Source organism: Myxine glutinosa, chromosome 12 (genome assembly GCF_964187855.1).
Source record: "Myxine glutinosa chromosome 12, kmMyxGlut1.1, whole genome shotgun sequence".
Lineage (NCBI taxonomy): Eukaryota > Metazoa > Chordata > Myxini > Myxiniformes > Myxinidae > Myxine > Myxine glutinosa.
Genome location: NC_136272.1, coordinates 37,615,879 through 37,639,982, shown reverse-complemented (window position 1 = coordinate 37,639,982; position 24,104 = coordinate 37,615,879). Strand labels below are relative to the sequence as shown.

The 24,104-nt window shown below is 44.2% G+C and overlaps 1 protein-coding gene across 2 annotated transcripts in view; it reads right to left on the bottom strand.

Annotated features, from left to right (window-relative positions):
• Positions 1-24,104, bottom strand: part of LOC137414885 (gamma-aminobutyric acid receptor subunit beta-3-like) — a 354,704-nt gene that overhangs the window by 108,642 nt on the left and 221,958 nt on the right. For both annotated transcript variants that reach the window (XM_078766743.1, XM_068100439.2), the window contains exon 4: positions 18,329-18,549. In XM_078766743.1, coding sequence (XP_078622869.1) covers positions 18,329-18,549 — 221 coding nt within the window. The remainder of the gene's footprint in view (positions 1-18,328; positions 18,550-24,104) is intronic.

The window sequence follows — 24,104 nt, the reverse complement described above, 5'->3', positions numbered from 1 at the left end:
GGTGGTGGTCGATTGTGAGGGATCTGAGTGATATATATAGTATTGTAGGAGGGGGTGGTGGTCGATTGTGAGGGATCTGATTGATATATACAGTATTGTAGGAGGGGTGGTGGTCGATTGTGAGGGATCTGAGTGATATATACAGTATTGTAGGAGGGGGTGGTGGTCGATTGTGAGGGATCTGATTGATATATACAGTATTGTAGGAGGGGTGGTGGTCGATTGTGAGGGATCTGAGTGATATATATAGTATTGTAGGAGGGGGTGGTGGTCGATTGTGAGGGATCTGAGTGATATTTAGTATTGCAGGAGGAGGTGGTGGTGGTCGATTGTGAGGGATCTGAGTGATATTTAGTGTTGTAGGAGGAGGTGGTGGTCGATTCCGAGGGATCTGAGTGATATATAGTATTGCAGGAGGAGGGGGTGGTCGATTCCAAGGGATCTGAGTGATATATAGTATTGTAGGAGGACGTGGTGGTCGATTGTGAGGTATCTGAGTGATATATAGTATTGTAGGAGGAGGTGGTGGTCGTTTGTGAGGGATCTGAGTGATATATAGTATTGTCGGAGGGTGTGGTGGTCGATTCCAAGGGATCTGGGTGATATTTAGTATTGTAGGAGGAGGTGGTGGTCGATTCCAAGGGATCTGAGTGATATATAGTATTGTCGGAGGGTGTGGTGGTCGATTCCAAGGGATCTGAGTGATATTTAGTATTGTAGGAGGAGGTGGTGGTCGATTCCAAGGGATCTGGGTGATATATAGTATAGTAGGAGGGGGTGGTGGTCGATTGTGAGGGATCTGAGTGATATTTAGTATTGCAGGGGGAGGTGGTGGTGGTCGATTGTGAGGGATCTGAGTGATATATATATAGTCGCGCGGCAAGGAACATCACGTGATCGCTCTGAGCGATCGATTGCAACTCTGCGTCCTGTCGTGGGCGTGGCCAATGTGGCCTCATGCTCCCAGGTGATTGGCTAACTCGAGCTCGAGAGAGCCATAATGCGCTACGTTATGGCAAAAAATATGGATCTAAAGATGAAAGAAAAAAAAACCTATGTGGTGTGAATGGCAATGTTCCTCGCTGAAATGTGAAAAAAGGCAATTGCTTTTCGCTCTGAAATACGTGCGAACGCGTAACTGAGTTAATGGCGGCAAGGAACATCACGTGATCGCTCTGAGCGAATCAGCGCGCTGCTCTGCGACCGGTCAGATTCCGTGCATAATATGCCTCGCTGAAATGCGCTGAGGTAAAAATATGGTTTAAAAATATTATGAAATCAATTTTTACGTCGGCCATGTTCTTACCAGGCTCAATGGCCATGTCTGTGCCAAATATCAAGTACGTGAGCCTCTCCGTTTAGGAGTCTATCGGTAACATTACACACACACACACACACACACACACACACACACACACACACACACACACACACACAAACTGTGTTTTATATATATAGATTTACCATTTGGCAAACTATAGAAAATAACAGGCATTCAAAAAAATCTCGTGTGCATGCTGGACTACCTTTGTGTTCTTAGGCGGAACCAAGTAATGCTCTTGAAAAATTCATATAAAGGGCGCCCTACATCTGGCAAATAAAATACATTTACTTATTCATGCAGGTGTATGAATCAAATTGTCGCCCAATTCAATTTCAACAAGTTGTTCCTCGATCATAAACTGAGAAGACGGACAGATGGACGGACATGCACCAATTGCTTACCCCCGCTTTTCATTTCACGTGTGTGGGATAAATGTGCTATGGCATTATCACGCAGCAAACTGCTACAACAAGTATAATTTAAATAAAATGTAATCCCAAGGTGAAAATTCCTCTTCTTATTCGTCAGTGCATTTGGACTGTTTATTATGAAAATCTATCTGCATTGTTCCATTACATAAGCAAAAAGTTAAGGATGTATACTACTAAAAGCTATCTTCCCTATACAACAAAATGCCCAACACTTATGGAGACACACACGCACACACAGACACTCAGATGCATAAGCATGTGATTTGAAATTTTATAAACACAGGTACTCATTATTCTCCACATCTTGGAATAGTGCTTCTGACATGTCCTTATTTAAATCTGCAACCTTATTCTCACCTTATTCTCACAGCTAGTTGCGGAAGGTGAAGGTGCACTCACCGAGACAACACTGACATTAAAAATTCCCTTTCAGCAGAAACGTTTTTGCACAAAGCATTTGCTAAGTTTAGGACAGAGTGCACGAATTTTCAAACTGCAAGCAAATCATTGAATGTGTTGTTATGCCTCCGGCGACTACGTCGCCGGAGGCATTATGTTTTCAGGTTGTCCGTCGGGCTGTCCGTCCGTCTGTCCGTCCGTCCACCCGTGATAGGTTTTCGTTACCGCGATAACTTGAGAACGGCTAAAGGGATCTTAGTCAAACTTGGTACATGTATGTATAATGATGTAAAGATTAACTTATTAGATTTTGTGGACAAAGTTCAAAGGTCAAAGTCTGTTATAGGTCTTTAACTTGAGAACGGCTGAAGTTATCTAATTCAAACTTGGTACATGTATGTATAATATTGTAAAGATTAAGTGATTATATTTTGGGGTCAAAGGTCAAATCTGTAACAGGTCTATACATTGATTACGGCTGAAGTGATCGATTTCAAACTTGGTACAGGTATGTTGTAAAAATTAACTTATTCGATTTTGCGGTCAAAGGTCATAGGTCATGCCAGGTAAAAATGTGATAACTTGAGAACAGCTGAATGGATTTAAATCAAACTTGGTACAAGTATTATTATGATGTAATAATGTGGGTGGAGGAATATCAGGTGACGTCGAAGAGTGTCGTTCTAGTTAGCTCACCTGGAGCGAAGTTCAGGGGAGCTTATGCAATGGCGTGTCGTTTGTCCATCCGTAAACACTTGAAACTTCTTCTCCGAAACCTCTAATGGGATTGCGATCAAATTTGGCACGATTCATATTTGTTGTGTTGTGACTAAAGTTTGCTCATGACATTAAAAACAATCGGGGTCTCAGGGGGTATACTGGGGGTCAAAGTGGATCCATGTTTGACCCTCCAAAATAGGAATTTGATTTTTCCTCTGAAACTACATACACTATTCTGATGAAACTTCACCACAACCTTCATCACCCGTGATGTGCCAAAGTTAATTCACGGCACTAAGAAAATCCAAGTCTAAGGAGGTCTATGGGGGAAGGTGGGGGGTCAAAGTCTTTATGTCAAAGGGTCAAAGTCAAAGTCTTTATGTCTTTCAATCCTGACAAATCTCACACTCTTACGATGTCTCTCCGAAAAGACCGACTGGACAACCCTCCCATCCACTTTCTGAATAATCCTCTCCAATAAGTTCTGTCACTCAAGCTTTTGGGTCTCACTATCTGCCATGATCTTTCCTGGGAAAACCACATTTCAAATCTGGCTTCCAAAGCCAGTCGCCGACTGGGCATCCTCCGTCGTGTGAAGTCCTTCCTTGGCACACCTGAGCTCCTCACCACATACAAGGCTTTCATCCGCAGCTCTATGGAATACTGCTCTCCCCTCTGGTCTGGTGCTCCTGCCTCACACCTAGCTCGTCTTCACGCTGTTGAAACCAAAGCATTCACAATCATTGGAATCTCCCGCGATGAAGCTAACTCCAAGGGCCTTTCACTCACTCACCGCAGGCAGGTTGGTGGTCTTTCCGTCTTCTACCGACTCCTCTCTGGCCTTTCCCCCCCAGCTCTCTCTGGGCTCTGTCCCCCAAATATTCCTACAGGTCGCACAAGATCTGCCTGCAACCCTCTTATGGTTAAACTGCCAAAATCAAGACTTTCTGCTCACCTTCACTCCTTCATTCCTCTTTTCTCCCGCCTCTGGAACAAACTCCCTCACTCTCTTCAATCCCACTCCACCCTCCAGGTCTTTAAAACAGCTGTTCACCACCATCTCTTATCTTCCCCCATCCAAAACCTTGATCTTTTATACCCCCACTAATTTCACCCCAAATCCTACACTTTTTTGAAATACCAACTTCTGTCCTGGAAGTCCTTGGTCCCCTTGTGTTTTATACCTCTCCCCGACCCCCCCCCCCTTCCCACGCCTCCTCCCCCCAAGCCCTCTCCCTCCCACACTTCTCCCTGCTCTCAAATGTTGTGTTTGTGTCCTTCCCCTTCTCTCCCCATCTTGTCTTCCGCTCCCTCTGTTTATATATTTTGTTTGTCTGGTTGATTTGTTTGTGAAATAAATGTTAGCTCTTTCACGAGCCTCGATTCAGTATACAAAAAAAAGAAAAAAAAGTGGGTCCAGGTTTGACCCCACAAAATAGGTATTTGCTTTCTTTTCTGAAACTACACACACAAGTTTGATGAAACTTGACCACAACCTTCACCACCCATGCTGTACCAAAGATTGTTCACGGCATTAAAAAAAATTCTGCCCCTTTGGCGGTCTACAGGGGGTTGACCCCTCCCCCCCCCCCCCCCCCAAAATAGGTATTTGCTTTCTTCTCAGAAACTACACACGCAATTTTGATTAAACTTCACCACAACCGTAATCACCCATGATGTACCAACGTTTGTTCACGGCATTGGAAAAATTATGGTCTGAGGAGGTACACGTGATGGGAGGGGGAGGGGGGTTGCCCCCAAAATAGGTATTTTCTTGTTTGTTTATTTAAAGTCTTATGATTATGTTAGTATGATTCTCCATGCTGCCCTGTCTTCTAGCAACCATTGAAATTGGTTTAAAATACCTTTAGTCAGTGCAGTATACTGTTTATTCTACCAGGTGAGCGCCGGGTATTGCCCCTATGTTTATTCTACCAGGTGAGCGCCGGGTTATTGCCCCTATGTTTATTCATTTATATCCTGCAGTCAATTTGTTATTACAATCAATCCACTTTTACAAATTGCCCCCATTCAATCCTTGCAATACGTTTCATATACTAATTATCAATGTAACTTTGCTTTCATACATTCAGTGTAACGATCCACCAAAGCTCCAGCTTATTGTCATTATTTTCTAATTCTTTCAGCCGAAAAGGTTTTTTTTACAACCAGATGTAATTGTTAGAGCGTCCGCTCTGAGTCTAGGAGGATGGTCATTCGACCATGGCCGTGTCATACCAAAGTTATTAAAAATGGAACATGCTACATACTTGCTTGATGTTCAGCATTTATACACGATGGAGCATAAACAAACAACTGCAGGTTGACAAACAACTGCAGGCTTTAAGGGAATAATGACCTCCTGTGTTGAAGTTCCTTGTAGGAGAATTCATGTATATTTTATATAAAAAGAACAATGCATTTCCTTCTTTTCCCCACAAATGAGGCATCGCACGGCTTTGTTAGCCAAGCCAATTCCCAAAGGGATGGGAGCGGGTATTGTAATTGGTGTGTGTGTGTGTGTGTGTGTGTGTGTGTGTGTGTGTGTGTGTGTGTGTCTCGTTAGTTGTTAGATGTTATCTCCATATGCGGGTTTCAGCAGGTGGAACAGAGCCCACCTTGGTCTCAAAAACCCACCTCCGTGTGTGCGTGTATATAAGTGTGGGCGGGTGGGTGGGTGGGTGTGTGTGTGTGTGTGTGTGTGTGTGTGTATATAATGTGTATAATACATGTATGTATGTATAATATATGTGTTTATAATATGTATAATATGTCACGCATAACACGTATAATCATGTGTCAATATGTGTATAATATATCACGTATAATCACATGCTAGGTGTATAATCACATATAATCAGTGTCTATACAGTGCCCGTATTGGAACAGTGAAGTCAAATTTGTTATTAATGCTAAAAACTCAAGAAATTTTGATTTGAGATCAAAAGATGAACACGAGGCAAAAGTACAGAGGTCATCTTTTATTTCTTGGTATTGCTATGCATATATGTTTTACCATTGCAGAACAATCACCTTTTTATGTTCAGTCCCCCCATTTTAGCTAAGCATAAGTGTTGGAACAAATGACTGACAGGTGTTTCTTGTTGCTCAGGTGTTTCTTGTTGCATTGATCATTCACACATAAAAGAGTTGTGAATGTCTAATCTTGGTTTTAGCCATTGCTTTTTTTTTGCCTTGGGAGTCAGACACGAAGCCCAGATAACTGTCTATGAAAGAAAAACGAGCAATTTAGAAGCTGAAAGAACAGAATAATTCAATTAGAACCATAGCACAAAAACTGGGCATATGTTGCAAATACAACAATTTTGAATATCTTGAAAAAGAAAGAAACCACGAGTGTACTTCGCAATAGACAATGGTCAGGTCTGCAAAGAAAACAACTGCAGTTGATGACAGAAAAATCACCAAAGCTGTGAGGAAAAACCCTAAAACAACTATCAGTGACATCACCACCAACCTCCAGAGTGCAGGGGTGAAAGTATCACAGTTTACCATTTGCATAAGACTTCGACAGCAGATTTACAAAGGCTACACCGCAGGATGGAAAACTCTCATCAGCACCAAAAATAGAAAGGCTACATTAAAATTTGCCAAAAAGTACAGAGGTGAGCCAGTGAGTTCTGGAGCAAAGTTGTATGGATAGATGAGACAAAGATAAATCCTTACCAAAGTGATGGAAAGGTGAAAGTGTGGAGAAAGGAAGGAACTGCATATGATGGATACAAAGATGCTATCTCATTGGTGAGGCATGGTTGAGGTAAAGTCATGGCTTGGGGTTGCATGGCTGCCTCTGGAACTGGTTCACTCATCTTTATTGATGGCAACTAATGATGACAGCAGGAATGAATTTGGAAGTGTACAGAAACGGTGTCACGGTGTGTACCCCGATTTAGAATAGGTACACCGTATCCCTGCGCATCGTAAGACCGTGACCAAGGGTTGGCGTCAGGAAGGGCATCCGGCCATAAAAACATTGCCTCAAACAGGGAACCATGATTGTCATGGGGCCCGCAAGGCTAACCCCCGCTCTAGCGGGGAAAATGGCCTTAAAACGATCATTCATTCATTCATTTCACAGAAACATTTTGTCTGCCGATGTACAAGAAAATGCCTCCAAACTCATTGGGCGGCTCTTCACCGTGCAACAAAACAATGACCCAAAGTACACTGCCAGCACAACCAAGGAGTTCATTAGAGGGGAAAAGAGGAAGGTTTTAGAATGGACAAGCCAATCTCCTGATTTAAATCCAATGGAGCATGCATTTCACTTGCTGAAGAGGAGACTAAAGTCAGAAACCCCCAAAACAATCAAAAACTGAAAATGGCTGCAGATAAGGATTGGCAAAGCATCTCAAAGGAAGATACCAAGTTTGATGATGTCGATGGGTCACATTCTCGATGCAGTTATTGCATGCAAGGGATATGCAACCAAATACTAACTATTATACTACTTTAATTTACCTTAAGTTAATCTGTTCCAATACCTATGCTTATCTAAAATGAGGAAACTGGAAATGAAAAGTGAAATTGTTCTGCAATGGTAAAACATATATGAATAGAAATACCAAGAAATAAATGCTGACCTTTACTTCTTTTTTTTTTTTGTATACAGGATCGAGGCTGGTGAAAGAGCTAACATTTATCACACAAAAAATCTAACAGACACATAAAACATATACTAAGGGGAGCGGTAGACAAGATGGCGAGAGAAGGGGAAGCACACAAACACAACATTTGAGAGCAGGGACATCGGGAGATCTGTGGGAGGGAGAGGGCTTGGGGGGAGGAGGCGTGGGAAGGGGGGGGGGGGGTGGGTGGGAGAAGTATAAAACACAAGGACACTGCAAGGACTTCCAGTAAAGAAGTGAGTATTTCAAAAAAGTGGATCTAGGGTGAAATTAGCAGTGGTGGAAAAGATCAAGGTTTTGGATGGGGGAAGATAAGAGATTGTGGTGAACAGCTGTTTTAAAGACCTGGAGGGAGGAGTGGGATTGAAGAGAGTGAGGGAGTTTGTTCCAGAGGTGGGAGTAAAGAGGAATGAAGGAGTGAAGGTGAGCAGAGAGTCTTGATTTTGGCAGTTTCACCAGAAGAAGGTTGCTGGCAGATTTTGTGCAACCTGCAGGAATATTTAGGGGACAGAGCACAGAGAGAGCTGGGGGAGCAAGGCCAGAGAGGAGTCGGTAGAAGACAGAAAGACCACCAACCTGCCTGCAGTGAGTGAGTGAAAGGCCCTCAGAGTTAGCTTCATCGCGGGAGATTCTGAAAGCCGAAAATGATACTGACGATTAATGAAATACAATGATACTGAAAGCTTTGGTTTCAACAGCGTGAAGCCGAGCTAGGTGTGAGGCAGGAGCACCAGCCCAGAGGGGAGAGCAGTATTCCATTGGGCTGTGGATGAAAGCCTTGTATGTGGTGAGGAGCTCAAGTGTGCCAAGGAAGGACTTCGCACGACGGAGGATGCCCAGTCGGCGACTGGCTTTGGAGGCCAGCTTGGCAATGTGGTTTTCGCAGGAATGATCATGGCAGATAGTGAGACCCAAAAGCTTGAGTGACAGAACTTCTTGGAGAGGATTGTTGAGAAAGTAGATGGGAGGCTTGTCCAGTCGGTATTTTCGGAGAGACAGTGAGAGTGTGAGATTTGTCAGGATTGAAAGGCATGTTCCACTTGTTTGACCAGTCTGTGATTTTGTCCAGGTCTGCAGAGAGTGAGGAGGCTGCAGACTGCCAATCTGAGGGATGCGGTATGGAGAAGCAGATAGTGGATTCATCAGCAAAAAGATAGAGGGGATTTTCCAGAGAGTCGGAGAGATCATTGATGAAGACCACAAAAAGCACAGGGCTGAAAACACTGCCTTGGGAAACTCCAGCCTGAACAGGTAGGGAAGATGAGAGAAATCCAGGGCCACACATTGACTACGACCAGAGAGGAAGTCCGCAAGCCATCCGTGGAGATTTCCATGGATACCATAGGAGGAGAGTTTGATGAGCAGACCGGGGTGCCAGACCGTATCGAAGGCACATGATATGTCGAGGAAGACAGCTCTAACTTCCTGTTTGGCATTGAGGACCTCCATCCAGTGGTGTAGTCTACGTGATACGCAGGTATACGCCGTATACCCACTAGGAAAGGTCCAGGATTTCCGTATACCCACTTAAAAATGCGCGAGGATACGTAACAACATAGTTTCGTGACAGAACTTTCACACTTTCATTCATAAAATGCACTATATATGAATAAAATTTGATTTGATCAAAATGCAAAGTCAAATGCAAAGCTCACACCAATCAATGCAAAGCAGTTCCTACAAAGTCTGATCAACAACATGGAGAAGCGCCTCTCATTTGAAGGTGAAATGCTTCATGATCTCAGCGTTCTGGATACAGACAACTGGCCATCAACACCTGGTATACGGCATGGTGAGGCACAAGTGAAACGACTGTGCAGGCGGTTCAATCTTTGTGAAGAGCAAGCAGTTAATGGTATGAGAGATTTCCTTGAGCACCCAGACAGTGAGCCTGAAAGCCTAAAACCACTCATGCGATGCATGCAGACCACCCCTTGCAGCACTGCAGAGTGTGAAAGGGGCTTCAGTCTCATGAACAATGTATGCACGGACAAGAGATCTGCACTGTTGTTGTCCAATGTAAGTAATTTGATGATGATCAGCATCAATGGTCCCCCTGTAAGACTTTTTGAGCCAAGGAAGTACGTCACAACATGGTTGAGAAGCCATCGCTCTGCCACGCAAGCAAGGAGGCAATGCACACCTCAGATGCCCGAGTACAACTACAAACATATTTGGAAAGCTTTGTAGACTACCAGGCTACCCACCCTCCCCTTCTTACCCCACCCCAAGCACACTGCCAGCAAACCAGGTGGAACAGGAGCTGGGCTGTCTGTTCGTGTTCCAATGTTCCATCCTTTTTCCAGGGCTTGTGGACTAACACAGTGAACCCAGTATGGATACTTTGCTGATGTTAAGTGCCTTTTCAACCTTTATTTGTTAACACATTCACATAACATCGAAGCAAAATAGCTCTTAACTGGCTGAGTCTTGTTGCTAAAAAATTGAAAATAAATTGATGTTGATAACACATGACCAGTCTTTCAGAATGCTCTCAATGACGTGTAGATGCATACTGTATGCTTTAGTGAGTGTGGTGGTGCTTATGGGGTGTCGCTTCAGGACGGGTGTCTATGAGGCTGGAAGGGAAAAATCACAGTATACCCACTACAAAAAACTAGACTACACCACTGCCTCCATCCATTGTTGAGACAGCAGAAGCAGCATGTCCAGAGTAGAGTGACCTGGTCTGAAACCAAATTGATGATCAAAGATCAAGCCATTGGAGAAGAGGAAAGATTTCATATCCGAAGCAATGATGGATTCCATGACTTTGCTGATAATTGGGAGAAGGCTGATTGGTCTGTAGTTGCTAGGATCTGTTTTTGCACATTTTTTGTGTAAAGCGGTAATGTTGGCTGATTTCCAAGCTGATGGCAGATGACCTTGAGCAAAAGAGAGGGTGAAGAGGACAGAGAGAGGATGTGAAAGAGTGGCAGAGCAGGATTTTAGGACCTGTTGGCTGATGCCATCTGGTTCAGTTGCAGAATCAGAGTCGAAGATTGACAGAAACTTCACCTTGTCAGGAGAGGACACAGAGTTCAGGAGCAGCTGGGTATGACTGGGTACAGTGGGTACAGAGAGGGATGGGTTTGGGACACAAGATTTAGAGGCAAGCACAGAGTTGAGGCATTCAGCTTTTTCACGTGCAGAGTCAGCTGTGTAGGTGTTTGAGGTAAGGGAGGAGATGGAGGGGAAACAAACACCAGAGACAGATTTGACCAGACGCCACCAGGATTTGGAAGAGGGAGACAGGTTTGAGAGTTCAGTCTTGAGAGTAGAGAGATATTGTTTCCTGGCTCTCCTGAGGGTAGACACACATTTGTTTCAGGCTTTGTGAAAGGAAATGCGATTGCCCAGATTCATCAGATTGCACAGATTTATCCCACCAGATTGTTCCAGGGCAACTGCCTCACCACAAGATTCCGTGTACCATGGATGGGAGGAAGGGTATGACAACTGAAGACGAGATGGGATAAATCTGTGCATGAGAGAGAGAGAGCAGTTTACTTTGGAAGAATTCCCAGGATGAGTTGATGTCAGAGGCAGTAGAGATGGGAGACCAATCAAGATGATTGATGGCTGCTTGAAGACCATGCCAGTCGGCCTGAGTGAAATGCCAGACTCATCGACGCTGAGGAGGCTCTCTGAGAATGGCCAGAGAGTTATCCACTTTAACAAGTATATGGTCAGATGAACCGATCTGCACAACCTCCCCATGTAACCACCAGGGTGCGCAGTCTTGGTCTCTTCCTTCGCGGTCTCATCCTTCCTCGGTCTAATCCTTCCTCGACGGGATGGAGTCAGCAAAACCCAACATGCCGCAAGGCCAGGTTGCGTCCCAAACACATGTCAACCGGTGCAATTCCAGGCGACACTTGTACGCTGCCTCCCCCTTGCTGTGTGTGTGTGTGTGTGTGTGTGTGTGTGTGTACACGCATGCTCGTGCACAAGACTGGCTACTTACTTCTCATCATTTTGTTGTTCTTTCAGCCAAAAAGGCTCTTTACAACCAGACTCGGCGGCATAATGGTTCTGGCGTCCGCTCTGAAACTTGGGGTTTCGTCATTGGACCATGGCTGAGTCATACTAAATACTTTAAAAATGGTACGTGCTGATTCATTGCTTGATTATCAGGATTTATAAACGATAGAGCATGAACAAACATCCATAAGTTGGCAATAATAATGTCGGCTTTGATGGTCATAATGGTGTCTTCCTGTATCAAATAAGGGAACTTCTATTATTATTATAACCTATTTACCATCGTGAGATACACTCACACAACTTACTTCCTATGTATCCATTAAAAATGTGTTCTATCCGTTTTCTGACTAATACAATACAAATCAATGTTCTGTAACACCTCTCATTTCAGCACTCAAATTTCTACCAAGCACATTTTGAAGCAGCAAGCTCAGTCCAAGTATGAATGATCGTTTTTAAGGCCATTTTTACCTGCTAGAGCGTGGGTTAGCCTTGCGGGCTCCATGACAATCATGGTTCCCTGTTTGAGGCAATGTATTTTTTTATGGCTGGATGCCTTTCCTGATGCCAACCCTTAGTCGCCTCTTACGATGCGCAGGGATACGGTGTACCTATTCCAGTCCAAGTATATTAACTGTTAAAATACATCTGGTTTGACACATATTAATGTAAGATCTGGCAATTTTATTTCTGAACCAGAAACCCTGTGAATAACCAATTTGAAGATGCAATTTGAAAATTTACAAAATGTACGAATTTTAATTTGTAAGGCCCATTGGTACTACACAATTTCTGGTTCAGGAAGAAAAAAAAAAGCTCGGCATCCTTACTATTTTTTTTTAATGGCAGTGTTGGGCCGCAGCAGTGTGCTGATTTGGCAGCTTCGGGCCATGGGTTGAGAACCATTGGTCAAGATAAACTACATCCACTGCACTTCCCTTATCCACCCAGTCGGAAACTGTCTCATAGAATGCCAATACATTTGTAAATCAATGCTGACTACGTTTGAAAATATTCAAATGGTTCCTATAATCCATTCCAACAACTTCTCAACTGAAGTCAAACAAACAGGTCTATCGTTCTCCAATTCTTCTCTGGATCCTTTCTTAAACAAAGGTGTTATATTTGCTACTATCTAATCCTCCGTTATCTGAACTAACTCCAACGAGCTGTTAAAAATATCCACCATCTCCACTTATCTGCTCTGATACCTCCATCAATACTCTTGATTGCATATTATCTGGCCCTGGTGCTTTGCCATCCCTTACTTTTCCAAGCTGTTTCTTTACTTTCTTCACTTCTACCTGGATCTCTTCAACAAGCCCTTGCTCACATCTGATATTGATACTCTCAGCTAATGGAAGTTCCCTGACTGTTAGTATGAAAATGTAAAAAAATTTTTTTACGGCCATCTAGCACAGCGTTTGTCTGTCCATATGTATGTATCCCTCACAAACGGATATGGTCACATGACAGGGGACAGCATTTAGTAACCATTACAGTTGCATATTTTACTAAAAAGAAATGTATTAACCTTCTGTGGAATGTTTTGGGGTCTCAGCGGGTATCGTAAGGTAGGTGGGAGGTTTCAGAAATTCCTGAATACAATTTTGATTTTGAAATGCGATTGACACGGACCTTGCTCCAAAATCCAGAAGTGAACAGATGATGACGGTTCGCTGGCTTAATATCTCAATACAATCGTGATTTACCATTATATTTTGATATATTAATATTTACTAGCGTGACTCGGCGCGCTCCGCGCGCCTCACCACACGTCGTTTCAGAGGGGTAGGCATCTTTGAACATTTCGGTGTCTTTTGGGTTTCATGGTGTTTTGGGTCTTCAGGGCCATTTGGGTCTACAGGCTCTTTTGGATCCTCTGGGCCTTTAAGGGTATTTTGGGTCTTTGAGGTGTTTTGGGTCATCAGGGTCTTTTGGGTCTTTGGTGACTTCAGAGGCTTTTGGGTCTTAAGGTCTTCGGTGTCTTTTGGGTCTTCAGGGGCTTTTGGGTCTTAAGGTTCTTTTGGTTCATCTTGGTCTTTAAGGGTCTTTGGGGTCTTTTTGGTCTTCAGGGTCTTTTGGGTCTTTGGGGTATTTTTGGTCTTCGGGGTCTTTTTGGTCTCTGGGGTCTTTTTGGTCATCGGGGTCTTTTGGGTCTTCGGGGTCTTTTTGGTCTCCGGGGTCTTTATGGTCTTCCGGGTCTTTTTGGTCTTCGGGGTATTTTGGGTCTTCTGGGTCTTTTTGGTCTTCGGGGTCTTTTGGGTCTTCTGGGTCTTTGGGGTCTTTTGGGTCTTTGGGGTGTTTTGGGTCTTCGGGGTGTTTTGGGTCTTCGGGGTGTTTTGGGTCTTCGGGGTGTTTTGGGTCTTCGGGGTGTTTTGGGTCTTCGCGGTGTTTTGGGTCTTCGGTGTGTTTTGGGTCTTCGGGGTGTTTTGTGTCTTCGGGGTGTTTTGGGTCTTCGGGGTGTTTTGGGTCTTCGGGGTGTTTTGGGTCTTCGGGGTGTTTTGGGTCTTCGGGGTGTTTTGGGTCTTCAGGGTGTTTTGGGTCTTCGGGGTGTTTTGGGTCTTCGGGGTGTCTTGGGTCTTCGGGGTGTTTTTTGGTATTTGTGTATTCAGGGTCTTTGGGTATTCAGGGTCTTTTTGAGCTTCAGGGCCTTGAAGGGTATTTTGGGTCTTTGGGGTCTTTGGGGGTCTTCAGGGTATTTTGGATCTTCAGGGGTCTTGGTGGTCTGAAGGGTCTTGGGGGAATTAAAGGGTCATCAAAGGTCTGAGGGGTCTCAGCAGTCTTAACGCAATTAAGAGGGTTAATTAAGAGGGTGGTAATTGTCCCCCGTCGCACCGCGGAGCGAAAGGGAGACTATGGTTTTCCCCTCCGTCCGTGCGTGCGTGCGTAAGCGAAGGACCGAATTCTAATTTGGTGTGTGGGTGCAACCCACGTCAAAATCCAAGATGGCCGCCCCATGTATGTCTGACACCATGTTTGTCTGAACCTTGTGAGCGGAATATCTTGAAAAATAAGCGAAGTACCAACTTCTAATCTGGTGTGTGGGTGTATCTAGGCATAAGGAAGAACGCTATTGAAAATTGGGTCGCCACGTCAAAATCCAAGTTGACCGCCGCCATGTATGTCTGAACCTTGTGAGCGGAATATCTTGAAAAATAAGCGAAGTACCAACTTCTAATCTAGCGTGTGGGTGTATCTACGCATAAGGAAGAACGCTATTGAAAATTGGGTCGCCACGTCAAAATCCAAGATGGCCGCCGCCATGTATGTCTGAACCTTGTGAGCGAAATATCTTGAAAAATAAACGAACTACTAACGTCTAATCTGGTGTGTGGGTGTATCTACGCATAAGGAAGAACGCTATTGAAAATTGGGTCGCCACGTCAAAATCCAAGATGGCCGCCTTGCGTCTTCCACTTTGTCAACTCACATCACTTCAACGACGGGGGACCTAGGCGTAACGCTTGTTTTATTTGAAGAAGAAGACGTTTTCGTCGCATATAAACATACATACATAGCGACATAACCATATACGTTTGCTCTATTATAATAAAGATAGTATTAATTTGTGATTGGAATGATGATGCTGTTTGGAATGAAAATATGGAGATATTGAGTTTAAAGCAGAATGAGGAAATGACGTAAGAGTTTCCATCCGTGACATTCGCTGATTCCCCATTTGCAGATTCGCTATTGACTGGATATGGCTGCATTCAGACTGGGAATGTTTTTGTCCAAGTCTTTCACGAACCTACTATCAATGCCTGACATTCTACTGGAGGTGGCACAGGAATGTGGAATTTATTCCACATATTTTCCACAGGAATGAGGAAATACGAACTTATTTATTTAAAAGAATTTAATACTTCCATTATTTGCTAACTGGTATCTCCACCCAGGTCAAACTATCCTCTTCAACTAAAGTATCAAACAGGCCCGGCTACGCCGTTGTTAGACTTTCGGTCTTGTTTTTTTTTAAATGAATCTGCCATCTCATCATCCTGCGCTACTCCAGGGCCCGCAATTGTCATAACCGTTTCTTTATCCCTTATGTACTTATATGCCTTGCTTTTCGGTTCAATATTTTGGCCATATCCTTTTCATATTACTTTTTTGGTTTGTTGAGTTATTTCCTTAACTAGCCTCTGTTTACTCGTATACTGATGCGAGTCAGATTAGTTCTGTTATTTTGTGCTTAATTAATACTTCCTACTTTTATCCTCTATAACAATTCTTACCTCTCTACTTTTATCCACCCTGGTCTCTTTCTGCCTCTACCCGTGCACTTTAGTGGAATATGCATACTCTGCACCCTACACAATTGTTCCTTGAAGGTTGCCCATTTCTCTAATGCAGACTTACCCACGTTAGCTTTTCCTAAACGAGAGCACTGAACTTTCTTCTCATATGCTCAAAGTTTGCCTTCCTGAAATCTAACAGCCTTACCTTACTATCCTGGACTCTACATCTCAACAAAACAGCTGCACACACAATGTCATGGTCACTTGTTCTAAATCTCCCTCATCCACCATTGGGAGAGCCCTGGAAGAAATTGCATTGACACCCCTTTCCCTCAATCGATAACCCGATAATTCGTACCTAGCCTTCAAGTCCTCTGAATATATTATTCCCACATCAATAACACCCACCACCAATGTCCCTCCACCATGACATGGAGAAACCTCATCCAATAATGGAGTATTGGATGACACCTCTCTGAAACAACAACACATCCTATTTCTTTTGATCCTTGCCACAAAGTAGAAAGTACACATACCCAATAGCGTCATCCAAGACAATTTCCCTGGTGTTTCTCCCTCCCATCTCCATCCAGCACCCACACCACCACATGCATCATCTGCACCACAATCCCCACATGCATCTATCTACAGCACCCCCCCCCCCCCCCCCCCCCCCCCACTGGTGCCCGCAACAGCAGCACCCCAAGCCACTTTGCAAGCGGAGCAAGCAATCAAGGAAGGTGCTCGTCAAGCGGTAAGCAAGCCACCTGCTAACAGAATGCGCCCACTTTATATGTTAGCAAAGTGGACGCTGTAATCAGATTCAAAATGATTGGTAGATATTTCTTCACTTCTGTTGCCAAGAGGATGACATTGAAGTGTGCAGTTCATACTTTTATTGCTACTTCTACTTTTAATCCTAATTCTTTAAAATCTACAAACATGAAACCCCCCTCCAACCTCTCCTCTCTCCCAAAAGGATGGGGGACTTCTCCCACCCCCCCCCCCCTTCCCATGCCTCCTGCCCCCAAGCCCTCTCCCTCCCACACTTCTCCCTGCTCTCAAATGTTGTGGTTGTGTGCTTCCCCTTCTCTCCCCATCTTGTCTTCCGCTCCCTCTTTTTGTATATTTTGTTTGTCTGGTTTATTTGTTTGTGAAATAAATGTTAGCTCTTTCACGAGCCTCGATTCAGTATACAAAAAAAAAAAAAAAAATGCACAGTGGAAGGTCTATACATAAGCTTAGTGAGGGGCTCCACCTTCTGACTCCCCATTTATTACCCTCGCCAGAGGAGAGGATATTGCATTTGGGTATCTGTTTGTTTGTTTGTCTATTTGATTGTTTATTTTTCTATTTGTCTGTTTGTCCACACAGAATGTACAAATGAATGAATACAATGAATGTACAAATGAATGTAGGCCACAAATATTACCAAGTGGTTGCCACTAGTAAACGTTCTCTTTTTTCAACCAGGAAGTTTATAAAGTATGTATAATTAGAATGTGAGAATGTCTATAAAGTATGTACAATTTTTTGAAAAATGTATTGTCGGTAATGGTATTTCCTGTGTTCTTTGACGTTTCTGCAGTTCCTTGCATTCTTCCCTGTTCAGCAGATTTGCGATGACTAATGGGCCAAAGTGTCGAACTGGTTAGCCGACTTGCCAAGTCGCTCCATTGTTAAACCAAGAATAACCGCACTGTGGTCACAACCGGTGACCAAATCCGGTAACGGGCCGGTTGAGGAACGCGCACTTAAAGGACTCTTAAAACATGAACAGCACGATTGGGAAACACACATTTAATGCGCTATTAAATAATTAACTCAACGCCTCTCACCACATGTGTATCGTGTAAATACACACATAATTGACTCACACATGATGATAAAGTTGAATGGTGCGGTGCGCACCACTCTGTGTCTGCCACTGGACTGCACACAATATCATAGCATGTAATTTATCAACGAAAGTCCAAAGCACCCCTCCTGGATCTTCCTATGGTCTCTAAAGTATGTACAATTACAATGTGAGTACATATATAAAATACGTACGATAAAACCACATCAAACAAGTTCTGGGGATTGTATGCAATCACGATTTTCTCATTCTAGTTTATCTTTCTTTTACTCTTCATATTGCACTCCCTAAAGCCACTTCTAACACAATCAATTAGTTTGGGGGAAGTTGTTGCCACAAGATGTTTGAGGAAAACTGAAAATGATGGCCCAGACAGCATTTGTTCAGTACCACGATACAGCACTGTTTACATTGGAGGCCGCCATGTTGATTCACAGTGCCGAGCACTCTGTTCCATTAGAGTGCTTGCTTGAGCGCTAACAGAACACACCCCTGGCAAGAGATGCACTTGGGAGGAGTGAGGTACTATAGGAGAACATGGATATTAAACCAAGCGGAAATAGTTGCTGCTGAGTTTATTGTTCATAGATGTTCACCATATGTGTGTAGGTGTTTACATAGGAAGGATTGTCTACTTGATGCTCTACTACAAGTTTTCAACCTGTGGCTAAGATTATGGTAGTGATTGCAAGTGCAGTTGTTTCACTGCAGCTCACCGCAGACCGTAGAGCACCTTGCCATCAGGATGCAGGCGAATCAAGCGGTTTTTGACAGTCACTCCATGCACAAAAGACTTCTTGTCGTTGAGAAAGTAGGTGTCGGGCACCCAAAGCTGTTCGGCAACACGATTGTCCAGGGTAAGGTTGAGTGGAATGTCCGTGTATAAGAGACGCTTGTCATGCCAAAACTGCAGAAAGTACATGGTGAGGGTGTAATCCTGCATGAGTGGCAAAGGAATAAAAGGATGTTTTAGAAAGACACTGAGTGACAGTAACAATAAAGAAAACTACAGATGTACACATTTTCAGAGGAATTCCTCAAAAAAGAAGCAGAAAAGCAAACAGACTGAATGAAAGACTAATCACCATCCAATCCTTTTTTAGACGGATCAGTGAGATTTATAATGCCGACTCTAACTATGAAGTATCTATCTATAATGCCAGTAATCTCTGTGTGTCTGTCTGTGACCGCTGTTTCTCGACAACCACGGGTCCGATATACTTGAAACTTGCCAGGTATATTGCTGGGGACCCGAGGATGTGCCTTTTCAAGGTTTCATATTAATCGGAGAAGTAGTTACCGAGCTATGTCCAAAAAACGATTCAACCAATCAGAGAGCAGCGAGCTATCACGTGTGCCGAACGTGGCGAACAGACTCTGCCTCGGACGGCACATTTGAGAGCGTATTCATTTATTTCACGTTGGCAAACTATGTTGGCGTTAAACTATGTTTTAAAACTAATTAAAACTACTTTGCGATTCTTTCGCTTTCCTGCGCGTTTGTGCACGCTATGGCGATTTCTTTACCAAACTCCGCAAGCCGTTCGCTTTGGACCAAACCATTTCATGTAAATAGAGGGGGGGGATTGTCACCGTACTCGCAAGCCGTTCGCTTTGGACCAAACCATTTCATGTAAATAGAGGGGGGGGGATTGTCACCGTACTCGCAAGCCGTTCGCTTTGGACCAAACCATTTCATGTAAATAGAGGGGGGGGGATATAATTTTAGATATATATATAGTACGGGCATGCCCTAGTATTTAAAATGCATAGCAACTATCGGTACATCAAAATTTAACTTCCTAGGTGTTAAGCTTCATTCATGCATATAACCTTGTTGCACTTAACATTGTGGAGATATAATACTGTTGGTAAAGTAGAAACCAGGTGTAGTTTGTTCGCTGAAGCCTTTGTAATGAATTAGGTCATTATCAAATGACAAGAAGAACTAGAACAATGCGACTTTGTTGCCAATATGCCTCCGCATAGTCCCACAACAGGTAGTTGCCATCACTCTGCATATGTATGGGTAGTGGATCACGTTTGTGAAGTTTCGTGTTGATCGGGTAAGGTTTGTTTTTCTATACAAGATGGCTGCCAAACCACGTGACACATTACATCATCATTTTCAAACTATATGCAACAGTGCTGTTAGATGATATTTGTAAAATTCCGCATCGATAGGGTGAACAGTTTCAGAGATATAATTATTTAATTTTTTCCTTCAATCCAAAATGGCTGCCAAACCATGTGACCTATGATGTCATAAATTTAATATTTCAATACAAATGGGACATAGATCATGTGCATGCAATTTCAGATTTTTAGGATAAGGAATTCGATTAAAACATTTTTGGCTGGCATACCACTTCACCTATGATGTCATCATTATCCTGCTTTTGTTCCCCATTGGGAGTACTTGGCATTGTGCCAAGTTAAAAAAAAAATTCCATTCACCGGTTTCCGAGAAATAATTTTATTATTATTTGCCTTTAATCCAAGATGGCTGCCATACCACGTGATCTATGGCGTCACAATTATCATAAAACATTCTGCATGGGTGTCACTCCTACCCTGAAAGTTTCGTCTCAATCGGGTTGCTGAGAAAAACGAGGTTTAGCCTGGACGGACGAACGTACGGACGTACGGAAGGACAGACAGACAACCCTAAAACATAATGCCTCTGGCGACTTTGTCGGCGGAGACATAAAAAGACATATAATGTCATAGCCCCCGTGGTTTTAGTAATTTGCTGTACGTGTTCAAGTTCAAGGCCGTCTTTTTGCGGATCAATTTTGGATCAAGTTCAAGGCCATCAGCCGGCCATATTTGGTCGGATAACAAAATAATATATTCTGCATATGTCTACTCTCATGCATTGTCCTTGTGCCAAGTTTTTTGTTTTTTTTTTGTATACAAGATCGAGGCTCGTGAAAGAGCTAACATTAATCGCACAGAAAGACAAACCGACACATAAAACATATAACATGGGGAGCGGTAGACAAGATGGAGCGAGAGGGGGAGGAACACAAACACAACATCTGAGAGCAGGGACATCGAGAGATCTGTGGGAGGGAGAGGGCTTTGGGGGCGGGGAGGCATGGGAAGGGGGGTGGGGGGGTGGGAGAGGTATAAAACATATGGACACTGCCAGGACTTCCAGGAAAGAAGTTGGAATTTCAAACAAGGTGGATCTGGGGTGAATTAGTGGGGGTAGAAAAGATCAAGGTTTTGGATGGGGAAAGATAAGAGATTTTTTTTTTTTTTTTTTTTTTTTTTGTATACAAGATCGAGGTTCGTGAAAGAGCTAACATTAATCACACAAAAAGACAAACTGACACACAAAACCGACACACAAAACACAAAAAACAAGGGCAGCAGCAGACAAGATGAGGAGAGAGGGGGAAGGACACAAAAGAGAGGGGGAAGAGGGGGAAGGACACAAACACAACATTTGAGAGCAGGGACATCGGGAGGACTTGGGGGGAGGTGGGAGAGGAATAAAACATATGAACACTGCAAGGACTCTGGGGTGAATTACCGGGGGTAGAAAAGATCAAGGTTTTCGATGGGGGAAGATAAGAGATGGTGGTGAACAGCTGTTTTAAAGACCTCGAGGGAGGAGTGGGATTGAAGGGAGTGGGGGAGTTTGTTCCAGAGGCGGGAGAAAAGGGGAATGAAAGAGTGAAGGTGAGCAGAGAGCCGAGACTTTGGCAGTTTAACCATAAGAGGGTTGCAGGCAGATCTTGTGCGACCTGAAGGAATATTGGGGGGACAGAGCACAGAGAGAGCTGGGGGAGCAAGGCCGGAGAGGAGTCGGTAGAAGACAGAAAGACCATCAAACCTGCCTGCGGTGAGTGAGTGAAAGGCCCTCGGTGTTGACTACATCGCAGGAGATTCCAATGATTCTGAAAGCTTTGGCCTCAACAGCGTGAAGCCGAGCAAGGTGTGAGGCAGGAGCACCAGCCCAGAGGGGGGAACAGTATTCCATTGAGCTGCGGATGAAAGCCTTGTATGTGGTGAGGAGCTCAGGTGTGCCAAGGAAGGACTTCGCACGACGGAGGATGCCCAGTCGGCGACTGGCTTTGGAGGCCAGCTTGGAAATGTGGTTTTCCCAAGAAAGATCATGGCAGATAGTGAGACCCAAAAGCTTGAGCGACAGAACTTCTTGGAGAGGATTGTTGAGAAAGTAGATGGGAGCGTTGTCCAGTCGGTCCTTTCGGAGAGACATTGTAAGAGTGTGAGATTTGTCAGGATTGAAAGACATGTTCCACTTGTTTGACCATTCTGTGATTTTGTCCAGGTCTGCAGAGAGTGAGGAGGCTGCAGACTGCCGATCTGAGGGATGAGGAATGGAGCGACAGAGAGTAGAGTCGTCAGCAAAGAGATAGAGAGGATTTTCAAGAGAGTCAGAAAGATCATTGATGAAGACCAGAAAAAGCACAGGGCCCAGAACACTACCTTGGGGAACTCCAGCCTGAACAGGAAGAGGAGATGAGAGAAACCCATTCAGGGCCACACGTTGACTACGACCAGAGAGGAAGTCCGCCAGCCATGCGTGGAGATTTCCATGGATACCAAAGGAGGAGAGTTTGGTGACCAGAGCAGGGTGCCAGACCGTATCGAAGGCACGTGAAATGTCAAGGGAGACAGCTCTAATTTCCTGTTTGGCGTTGAGGACCTCCATCCATTATTGAGAAAGCAGAAGCAGCATGTCCAGAGTAGAGTGACCAGGTCTGAAACCAAATTGATGATCAGAGATCAAGCCATTGGAGAAGAGGAAAGATTTAATATCTGAAGCAATGATGGATTCCATGACTTTGCTGATAATTGGGAGAAGGCTGATTGGTCTGTAGTTGCTGGGATCTGTTTTTGCACCTTTTTTGTGCAAAGCGGTGATGTTGGCTGATTTCCAGGCAGATGGCAGATGACCTTGAGCAAAAGAGAGGGTGAAGAGAACAGAAAGAGGGAGTGAAAGAGCAGAAGAACATGATTTTAGGACCCGTGGGCTGATGCCGTCTGGTCCAGTTGCAGAATCAGAGTCGAGGTTTGACAAAAACTCCTCCACCTTGTCAGGAGAGAAGGACACAGAGTCCAGGAGCAGTTGGGTTCGACTGGGTAAGATGGGAACAGTGAGAGATGGGTTTGGGACACAAGATTTTGAGGCAAACACAGAGTTGAGGCATTCGGCTTTGTCACGTGCGGTGTCAACTGTGTAGCCATTTGAGGTAAGGGAGGGGATGGAGGGGGAACAAACACCAGAAACGGATTTGACCAGACGCCACCAGGATTTGGAGGAAGGAGACAGCTAAGAGAGTTCATTCTTGAGTGTGGAGAGATAGTGCTTCCTGGCACTCCTGAGGGTAGACACACACTTGTTCCAAGCTTGGTGGAAGGAACTGAGATTGCCTTCAGTTGGATTTGCCTTCCAAGAGGCAAAGGCAAGTTGTTTCAGGGCAACTGCTTCACCACAAACTTCAGTGTACCATTGACGGGAGGAAGGGTAAGACAACTGAAGACGAGATGGGATAAATCTGTGCAAGAGAGATAGCAGTTTGCTTTGGAAGAATTCCCAGGAAGAATTGATGTCAGAGGCAGTGGAGATGGGAGACCAGTCCAGATGATTGATGGCTGATTGAAGACCGTGCCAGTCGGCCTGAGTGAAATGCCAGACTCGGCGACGGTGAGGAGGCTCTCTGAGAATGGCTAGAGAGATGTCCACTTTAACAAGCACATGATCAGAAGAACCAATTGGGGCAGAAGAAGAGCAGCAGACATTAGCAGGGAAGTTTGTCATAACCAAGTCTAGAAGAGAAGATACACCATTGGCTGAGATCCGGGTCGGGAAATTGACAGATTGTGTCAATCCCAGTGAGTCGCAGAAGTCCTTTGCTGAGGTGCCATGGCTGGTGAGAGATGAACCCACACCCAGCCAGCTGGCATGATGACAGTTGAAGTCGCCACCTATGAGGAAGAGAGAGTTGGGATGAGTGGATAGAAGTTGGTCCATGTTGTCAGACAGTGAAATGTAAATGGAGTCATTATTGTTTGGAGGACGGTACAGAACACATAATAATAATAATAATAATTCATTTATTTTGTATAGCGCTTTTCCAGAAGCCCAAAGGCGCTTTGACAGAGTGGAAAACATAATGCATAACAATACATGAAAACAACAATTGCAAAAAGACAAGAATCAATCGGGAAATATTTAAAGCAAAAGGAGGGAGAAGGAGAAGAGATAGTCAGGGGTTAGATGCTGTGGGTTGAATGTTGAATGCAGTGTTGAACAGGTAGGTCTTTAGTGCTGTTTTGAATGTGGTGAGTGAGGAGGAGTCTCTGATGGTGTGAGGTAGTGAGTTCCAGAGTGTGGGAGCAGCGATGGAGAAGGCCCTGTCCCGTCGATGGAGAAGGCACATATGAACAAAAGGTGGGAGCGGAGAGGAAGCCGTAGCCAGAGGTACTCCTGGGGGTGAGGTGGAGAGAGGGCAG